Below are 11,012 nucleotides of genomic sequence, written 5' to 3' on the forward strand. Positions count from 1 at the left end.
GTATCAAATGAAGGGAAAAAATTTATGTGTTCTTAAGTAATCGAAATCAATAAAATTAATGCATTTCATATATATTATTTAGATAATACGAACAACTGATTTTTGCGCAGTTTTACAGTCGCTGATTGAACTCTCCATTTACTTTTTTTTAAACTAAATTCGTTTTCAAACTTTTACTGAACACACCAAATATTTTAGACAGCTGATTTTGAATTTTGAATGTGCATCGAATGTGTACAATTTACAAATTTAGTAAAAAAGCGGAAAATAAAAAGAATGAAAGTTTCATTATTATATAATATGAATAATATGGAGACATTGTAATAAAATGAAATGGATAAGGTATTCTATAAAAACAAAACCAGATTGGAATAAAATAAATTAATATTTTATTAATGCCGGCATTAAAGCCTCTCGTGGTACCAGTGCCATTAACTGGCAAATTTTATTTACAAAATACATAAGTAATTAGTTTACATACACAGTACCACAATGGGACAATAGGCATTACGCCCCTTAACAGTTTTGGCTGTTAAAAATAATTAAAAATCAATTATTAGCAAGTATACAAAATTATTGACCTGTTATCAATCAATAGCTTAAACTGTTGAAAACAAGCAGTACTTTTGGGAACAGAATATTTAAAGGACCAGAGAGAAAAAAATTTGAATTAGAGATTCAGTTGCTAGAGAACAATTTACTTAATGACAGAAATAATTATAACACATATATGAACTATTTATTTAATATTATGTAACTATTTTTTTTACTAGCGGGTATTTCTATTAAAATTTTAAAGACTTAGGGAATCTACTGACATGAAGCATAAAGAGCTAGGGAAATAGCTAGTTGTAATAAGAGCTATATTAAAACTCCACAAAATTCAAAAATGACTAAAGAATAGCCACCGTCTGCAATCTTAAACTTAACACGTATTCTCTGTTTTCAAAGTTTCGAACATATTCTAAAATTATGAAACATACATAGTTCATTCATGACCATATCCCAGACACCAAGAAGAGATATTTTAAATAGTTAAATGTGTACATGACTTACAAGTTGGACATCCAGTAAAAAATCTTTTTCTATTGTGAAACATTTTGCACTTTTAATCGACTATGAAAGTAAACACAAATGAATATGCATATATTTCTTTAGTAGTTAATTCAAATATTCCGGTGACTGACATGACTTTCAGCCTAGAACTGAAAAGTCTAGAACAGTCCTTTGGTATCTTCTTGTATTCTAGGAAACTTTATTTAATCATCATTCACTCAGTGTACTTATAGCTTTAAACACATGTTTTACAATTGTCACAAAGTTCACGTCCACCAATCCACCACATAAATTGAAAGACTTAAAAAACAATAGATTCCGCAGAAATGTATCGTTTATGACAATTTAATATTCCCTTACGTATGTACATGAGCTTCATTTCGTTGTTACATATTCGTTTCCTATTTTTAATTAAATTAAAATATCAGCTGATGTTATGGACAATTGGAGTTCTATGAAATCGTTAACTTTAGTTCAACACTTCCATTAGTCATTGATATTAATAGTAAAATTGAGAAAATTTAAGTTACTGAAATCTAAAAATCTGTTTTTTTAAATCTAAAGAAATTATAAAAGATTCAAATATTTAAGTTAATTTTATGGAATTTATGGAATTTACGATTATTTCCCAAGATTATAAAGTAGTTCATTCAATTGTTTGCTCCAAACGAATTATAAGGTAACATAAAATTCTTTCCTTAAAAATTAACAAAATCGTTCCTTGGATGTTATCACACAGTAGAAGCTTGCAACGCGTGTTGTCAAACACTTTAGTAAGGGAAAATGATCTCAGATACGTTCTTTAGTTTTATTAATTAATTTCGCTGTTTGTATGGTAGAACGGCGATGTTTTTATATTCGGACTTCTACATCAATTTATATGGAAGTTCCCTATAAACGTTAACCATCAAATGTATGATTATGTTTGTCTACACTGCTTTAGCACTGGTCTATGTGATGTAGAAGAGATTATTAGATATTAAATTCAAAACACGCCTACTAATTCACTCATTCAACAATAAAAACAATTAATACAAAATTTGTTTATAAAGTATTTATTTATTTTTAAATCATTTTATTTTGCTTATTTCTTTATATATATATATAAACAATGTTTGCACTTTAGAACTAGCATTACAATTTATTAATATTATAATCTAACAATTAACAATTATATAATTTTATTTTTGTTTCATTCAAATTATATTTGTGCAATAATAGTTAACTTAATTTTATAATATAATCAAGTTCAGATATATATTTTGTCACAGATTATTTTTAATTTTATTTTATTTTTCTTTTATTATATACATTAATAGATTAAAAAAATATAGATATAGTATAAAATAATGTTTACATTGTACAACTAGGACTACAATTTATTTATATAAGAGTTTAACAACCTCACAATTATATAATTTTACTTTTGTTTCAATCAAAAATAATTTTTGTTTAATATTTGTAAAATAATAGTTAACATAATTTTATAATACAATTATACCTGATATATTTTGTTACAGAGTTTTCTTTTATTTTACATGTAAGTTTTTATATATGTTCAAATTATTTATTTTACATTAAACAAATATAGATATAATATAAAATAATTTTTGTATGTACGGGTATTTAATTATTTCAACACAAAATAAGCAAAATACTTAAATTATCATTTGGCTTTTTAAGAAAAAAAAAATTTAAGAATTATTTAATTCAATACTATATATAATATATACTCGTGATTGCAGATTCATATTTTAATAATTTAAATTAAAAACATTATTACAGTTGGTTTTAGATATTTCTTAAAATCAACTGGTCCTGTGACCTAATAACAATTTAAAAAAAATTTTACCATTTCCATTATACAGATTTGTTTAAAATAAGTGCGAATATATTTTGCATCATATTTCGTACAATTCACAAAAAATAATAATTCCTTTATATATTAGGTGTTTTCACGACATGCCAAAAAAAAATTAAGACTTCAATTTTATCTTATAGACATTAAGTTATATTATTCTGAATATTTCATATTTGGTGTATCGATTACTTTTAAGATTTATAATATGCATTTTGTTTAAATACTAACTTTTATATGAGTAGAATATAAATGGGTGGTATTGGGTCTTCGTAAAGTTAGTAAGTTGTAAGTTGTAAAGGTTCATGTAACAATTATATTCAACGATTATCAATAAAGTTGAGTATTTTTGTGGGATTTCTATCAAATAAACATTTTGCAACAAATTAATTTTTCTATTAGGCAAAATAATAATACTATGCCGTTTGACGGAACTGGTAGTATTAATCAGAAATTACGATTTAAAACAAATAGAATATTGATATATTCTATAATCGGTCATATATCTATCACAAAAAAAAACTTTTGTTTTGAATTGATGATGCAATTCTTACAAGTCACACCGCGCTTGAAATTGCAGCTTTTTTGGCCCCTACAAAGAAATATGGTGCAAGCAATAATTTGAAATGACCTATTTGTCGGAAAATTATATGGATCAGAAAAACTATCCAAAATCATACATTTGTGACTACGTATCATAGGTCTTATTCAGACAAACCTTCATATAATACATGTGTCAGTAACTATTCCTTATAAACAATATTTAAAACAGGTAAATCAATAAAGCTCTGAACAATGTATATTTAATATTCCCTATTACGCTGTAGATTCCATTAAAAACAGTTCAAATTAGATAAATTAACGAAGAAGGGAAAAAAATGTGATCTCGTATAATATTATAACTGAAAATGTATTGTGTGAGAAAAATAATAATTTATATATGATTCCCATATTAAAGATACCATATTAAAAAAATATAGTCAAGGTCTTTTGGCAGCACCAGCCAAACATGTGCACGTTCGCAGCACCAGCCAAATATGTGCACGTTCGCAGCACCAGCCAAACATGTGCATGCTAGAACATATGAACAACACGAAACACGGGCACGCAATTAATGCATATATAGAGCAACAGCACTTGTGCACGAGTCAGTCATTCGTTACATTCGTTCGGTCACGGTTGCGCGAGCTAGTCGGTGCTACTGGTAGTACGGTGTTCAATAGTGATACACTTGGCGATTCATATACAACGCAGTATAGAATATACTAAACCGGTGACCCCGACGTGATCAGTTCTTTTCAGAACTGTTCACTAATTAAAAGTATATTTCATCAATATACAAAAAGTTCTTTTCAGAACTTAAAAATATATTTCATCAACATACAAAGGTTCTTTTCAGAACTTATTTCATCAACATACAAAGGTTCTTTTCAGAACTTATTTCATCAACATACAAAGGATCTTTTCAGAACTTATTTCATCAACACACAAAAAGTTCTTTTCAGAACTCTGCGAGCAGGGGTGTTAAAGGGTAGTTCAACCTACCTAACTGCCAACCTCACCTTCTCGTGGTGCACCCACGTTGGAACTGACGAGGCTCTGGCGACCGAGATGAAGCGGTATAACTTCCAATCCGCCCAGGGAAATTCTGTGACCACATAAGGATCATCGAGAAAGGTATGTGCTGGCATCTATTTCCCGAGATTGAAATCCAGAAGCGTCTGTTACCATATTGTCTGACCCCATGTTAGGGGCAGCTGGTTATTAGGCCTGTCGGGAGGCATAAAACGATAGGGGTAGGACCCCCGAAATTAAAACCAATATGGAAGGGGAGAAAAATATAAAACTTACGGTGCAGGGGGTCGGATCCCCAGTGCCGGCGGCTGTAGGGAGTGAGCAAGCGGGCTCCCGGTCGTCGATATCCTGTTACCGCAATGATACAGTGGTAGTCAACTTGGCTGCTGTATCAGATAACTATACAAGTCCAATTAAGGAAGGGGAGATTAATGCAAGAAACGAACAGCGAAGTAAACAAGGTGGAACAGGTGCGCAGTGTAAGCCATCAGAATCGTTTATAAGACTGGGTATACAAATCCAAAAACTGGTAGATATGCAGGACGAAGGAAAAAGGCGCTCGATACACCAACCAATGATAGATACTATCGAAGATATAAAATGTTTGTACGAGTTGGCTCTGGCCGAGCAGACGGAGGTGGTTAAGGATAATAATAAAAGGAGTCAAGCCACTCAAACATCATTATCCAAAACGAAGGTAGATCAGAAAAATGGCAACAGTTTCATCAGTCCTAAAAAAAAGCAAATGAGTAAAAGTTCTGAACAAGACTCAATAATTACGGGTGTTAAGCCGGCAGGTAACAAACCAAATGGATTCAACAGAGCAGACCCAGAGAGGATTGAAAATGGTGAATAGAAAACAGTTATAAGGAAGAAATTAAAAAAACCTAGATTCGATACGGTAAAATCAAGGCCAGATGCTATAGTTATAGCAGCTAATGGGACGCATTCCTATGCGGATATACTGAAGAAAGTAAAAGCGGAACCCGAATTTATTCAACTATGTGACGCAGTTTCCAGAATAAGAAGAACGCAGAAAGGCGAGTTACTAATCCAATTAGGGAAAAAAGGGGTGCATGATCAAACACATGTGTTTAAGGATATTATCAACAAAACACTTGGTGATCAAGCTAAGGTTAAGAGTTTAACACAACGTATTAGTGTCGTCTGCAAAGATATCGACGAAATCACCACGAAGGGAGATATCGTAGAGGCAATTAATATGCAGTTAAATATGGACATTACAGAAGCAGAGGTTATTAGCTTGAGACCTGCATGGACAAAGACAACACATGGACAAAAGAGCTGTCCAGCATATAAAAAGAAATGTAAAAAATGTAGAAAAGAGGGGCCTGTAAATCAGCTCGCAATTTAAGGGTCGAAGACTTGGTAACTATTCATGACGATAACCTGACACCTATGAAATGGCTTATTGGTCGCATCATTCGAACGGTAACAGGAGCGGATGGTAAGGTCAGAGTAGTAGAAGTTAGAAGAAACCACATTCACTCGACCCAGTTGTTGGCGAAAAAACTTACTTGGCGTCTGTTCGCGTAGCATACTTCTAAAAAATTGTTTGTTAGTGCTTCTTAAATGTTTTTCTTTCAATTTGTAAAGGATGAAAATTTTGTTTATTAAATTTCCGCCTACATAAATTGTTCACCGAAGTCATACAAATTAATTATGATTTAAAATTCCAAACTATTCACTGAAATAACACTAGTATTGGGTTTTAAAAAAAATCTTTCTTTTATTACTTTAAATTTTAAATATAAAAAAAAAACACAAACACTTTAATTAGAATTTCTTAACCTAAATTTGAAAGCTGAAAGTTAAAAGGAAAAAAAATAAGTAAACATGTAAACAAAATAACAAACCTCGTATCGCGAACAATGACTAAAGGAGATTGACCTACTAGCGGCAAAATTAACGGCAGTCAGCATGAGCTCCGCTAGTCCTAGTAGAATATAAAACCCATCCAAGGATATGCATCATTAGTTGATACGTAAACGTGAGCAGCAGCAAGATGAGCAACCTAGCAAAGAAATTTGAAATTAGTGCAGAAAGATGTCGCGCACAAATTGTAAAATTAAATCGAATAAGACCACGCGTTAAGTACTTACCTATTCCCGCTGGAAATGGTAAACAGCCAAGGCGAAGGCATAGAAAACCTTCAACACAAGAAGCATTGAGTATTCTTGAGTATTCAACTGGGTGGTATTACGCCAAGGAAATCAAAATTTAAAAGATATATATATATATATGACACTTATATATATCGATAAAGACAATATTCTTAATTACTTTCAATCCTGCGGGGGTATTACGCCAAAGGATTTAAAATAATTAAATTATATTGGAAGGTAGAATAAATCGCTAAACTTAAAAGATATATATATTTTTATGCCACTTTTATATATCGATAAAGACAATATACTTAATTACTTACAATCCTGTGGGGGGTATTACGCCAAAGGATTTAAAATAATTAAATATATATTGAAAGGTAGAATAAATCGTTAAATTTAAAGGATAATATATTTTTATGACACTTATATATATCAATAAAGACAATATTCTTAATTACTTACAATCCTGTTGAAATAAATGAATAAATAATATGGTATTTGAAGTGATTTAATGATACAAAAGAATAATTATATTCAATTAAATATTTTCCGTTGTTCATTACTTGGTAATTTTCGGAAAGAAGATATTAAATATTTGACAAAAGTGAATAAATTTCAAAAAAAAAAAGCAAGAAGCTGATAAAGAAGTTGCCGACGACAAGCAGCAGAACAAAGAGAAATCAAAGAATGAAGGCATAAAAAGAAGTTGCTCTACGCCGACGACAAGCAGCAGAACAAAAAGAAATCAAAGAATGAAGACACAAAATAAGCAGAAGCTGATCCAAACAAAAATTTTTGATTGTATTAAATCAATTACAGAAGTTACTTAAATTGTGCATCATATTAACTTTGAAAGTCTATGTGAAGGGTTCACGTATGGAATTTATAATACTAATTATTATATAATTTATTTTAATATTTTACTATTACACTTATAATTTTTTTTTATACCTTTTAATGTATTTAAGTCGATTTTTATTAAAAACAAATCCTTCAAATTGATAAACAATGAAAGATACAGAAATTTTGATATTAAGTGTAGAAGCACTGAAGAAAAAATTTTTAGAATTAGCTCTTCCAACGACAGAAAATAAGAAGGAGTTGCAGAATAGACTGCTTATTCCTTTCAAACCTGACAATATAAGTGCGGACGACGCTGACGAATACGGGGAGGCAGTAAGCAACATAGATTGTAAAGATAGGAAATCTCAATTTACCTTTAAAGATGTAGATAGTTTAACAACATTCTGCGGAAATAGTAAACTAGATATTGAGACATGGTTATTAGAATTTGAATTAAATGCAGAGATCGTAGGGTGGTCAGATTTACAGAAATTTGTATATGCTAAACAGCTACTTAGGGGCGCTGCTAGACTTTTTATTAGAAGTCAATTGCACCTTAAAGATTGGGTTTCATTTAAGAGTACTTAACAAGATGAGTTCGGAAGTAAATTAAATGCCTCAGAAGTTCATAGAAGATTAACGAATAGACAAAAACATACAAATGAAACAAATTTAAAATATTTATACTCATTGATGGAGATTGGAAGTAAGATAAGTTTAAATGAGGTTAGCTTGATAGACTATTTTATCGAAAGAATTACTGATTCTCGATTCAATAAATCTATACTGTACCAGTCCACTAACCTGAAAGCTGATATACAAGTGTATGAAAAAGTACAAGGATATAGTAAGTCAAAAAACCAAAAGTTAAGTATATCTCAAGCTTGCGTTAACAAAACTGAAGATATAAAAAACTTGGAAAAATGGTGTTATAAGTGTGGAGATAAAACACATCTGGCAAATAAATGCTCAAGCTCTGATTTCAAATGCTTCAAGTGTAACGAGATTGGTCACAGATCATTTGAATGTAAAAACACAAAAATGAAAAACAAAATACAGCCAAAAAAATCAGCGAACACTATGAAGTGGCAGGTCTTATTTTCAAAAAAATTGATATTAACCACGCCCTAAACGCAAATGCGTTAGTGGATACAGGATGCAATATATGTATCATTCGTCAAGACATATTACTAAAAGAAGCGTTGATAAATTTAATATTGAACTGTAACGACCAAATTCTTCCTGCACGAAAGTTAGGGTTACATAATACCACGCGGCCCTAACTTATTTGTGCAAATAATAAGCATAACAACACAAGACGTAAACAATTAAAAACAATTTCGCATAGAAAGACTTGTAAAACGATAAGCATGGGCGCAAATTGTAAACATGCAAAAACAATGCTTACACAAAAAAAAATGCAAACTTGGTGATAGCGGAATTAAAAGCGTCACCAAGATCAGATAAAAGGCGATGTTTTTCTGAAATCGCTCTCTCTTTTGACCATCGTTGGATAGAACAGTTCGGGTTTTGGCGATGGAGTTAAAAATTGTGGTGGATGATAAGTGGACAACAAATCACTCGTAGTGTATTGCAACGTGGGAACGGGGCAAATTATAGGTGAGGTGTAGCATACTGGTCTGAGAGCTTTAACAGGATGTACATAGAAGGATTCTAAAAGTATTCTATGGACATCCTGCACAAAAGGTACACACTTACACTCAATTATAGTACCACCTGCAAATTATGGAAATAAAATACTCGTGAATAACCAGGAAAAATGGTAAGCATTTGATAGCTTTTTTTTACATCTTGTGCTGTGTTGAAAATATAGTACTGTTTTGAAATTACATCTTGTGCTTTGAAACTATATAGCACCGGCTGAAATCCATGCTGTGTTAAACATATACTACTGTTCTGAAATTACATCTTGTGCGTTGAAATTATATAGCTGCGGCTTAAATCCATGCTGTGTAGAAAATGTACTACTATTCTGAAATTCCATTTTGTGCTTTAAAATTATATAGCTCCGGCTGAAATCCATGCTGTATTAAACATATACTACTGTTTTGAAATTACACCTTATGCTTTGAAATTATATAAATATTGTATTTTTTTTATTTTTATTGCTACCTTAGTTATTAGGTATATAATATCATATTTTATAAGTTATAGCTAGTTGCGGAATTAAGGAATAATTAAGATATAATTCGGAATTAATAATCATACAATCAATAAAAGAAAAGAATAATTTGAATTGAATAAAAGTCGTTTGTAAATTGAGACCAAAACGATCAAGAGGTAACCTAGTACATCAGCGGCAAGTAAGTAGAAATTTTCTTGTAAGGTCCCTGGATGTGGCTGAGCTATCTCAGTTCTAGACACCCTCACCATAAGGAGGTTCATTACAGAACGAAGAGAACTCTATGGCGTAGGTGAGGCCAAATTCGAAACGATTGGCAGTGTAAAACTAGTATCTGTAATTGACGGTGGGCTGTTTAATATCAAGTACCATATTATGAAAAAAGAAGACATTAATTTTGAAATTGTTATTGGGCGGACAGAAGGGCCGAGTAAAGCAATCGCTGTTGTAGAAAACATAAAGAGGTGGAAAGATTCATACGAGGTCGTATGAAGGATAGGATGGCTGAGTTGTAGGATCTCATTAGTTAAATAGTTAAATAGTATTTTATTAAACAGATAAACCCTTTCATCACTACTAAATTGTAAACAAACAGGGCAACTCTCATGCATGTTCCTTAGCGTCGAACACATTTGATGAGTCAGTCGTTGAAAGTAGAAAGAAGGAACAAGTAGTGCTGCGGCTCGGGTATAGTAAAACCGAAGTTTAATAAACGAAATAATATTGTAAAACTGAAATTTGATAAACGAAATAATATTGTAAAACCGAAATTTGATAAACGAAATAATATTGTAAAACCGAAAATTAATAAACGCAATAATATTGTTAAACTTAAAACATTTTGTTTTAAATAAAATCAACTACATATATATATATATAAGTGACATGCAAGCTCTCTCTCAACACTATTAAATTGAATAAAATAGAACTTAGTGCTCGAAGCAGAAAAAACTTTAAAACAGTTGAAGTTAAGCTTGCATAGCGTGAAGTATTAAATAAAATTTTAAGAGAAAAATCAAAAATCGTTGTTTTTATTAAAAATTGTCACTGGCGCAGTCGGTAGGATCAATGAAAATGGTCCTTTAAGAACCTATAAACAATTAAATATAAGAAAAATCAAAAATTGTTGTTTTTATTAAAAATTGTCACTGGCGCAGTCGGTAGGATCAATGAAAATGATCCTTTGACAACCTATAAACAATTAAATATAACATTAAATATAACAGTGACATGCAAGCTCTCTCTCAACACTATTAAATTGAATAAAATAGAACTTACTGCTCGAAGCAGAAAAAAACTTTAAAGCAGTTGAAGTTAAGCTTGCATAGCGTGAAGTATTAAATAAAATTTTATAAGAAAAATCAAAAATCATTGTTTTTATTAAAAATTGTCACTTATATATATATAT

The 11,012-nt window shown here is 30.8% G+C and overlaps 1 protein-coding gene across 1 annotated transcript; it reads left to right on the forward strand.

Moving 5' to 3' along the window:
* Positions 1-7,850: 7,850 nt before the first annotated feature.
* LOC119669439 lies at positions 7,851-8,188 on the forward strand (the record flags this gene model as incomplete). The annotated part of the gene is given in 1 exon segment (XM_038079332.1): positions 7,851-8,188. A coding segment is annotated over 1 exon segment (199 nt), but the record flags the coding sequence as incomplete, so codon positions are not given.
* Positions 8,189-11,012: the final 2,824 nt, after the last annotated feature.

This window comes from Teleopsis dalmanni, chromosome 1 (genome assembly GCF_002237135.1).
Source record: "Teleopsis dalmanni isolate 2A chromosome 1, ASM223713v2, whole genome shotgun sequence".
Classification (NCBI taxonomy): domain Eukaryota; kingdom Metazoa; phylum Arthropoda; class Insecta; order Diptera; family Diopsidae; genus Teleopsis; species Teleopsis dalmanni.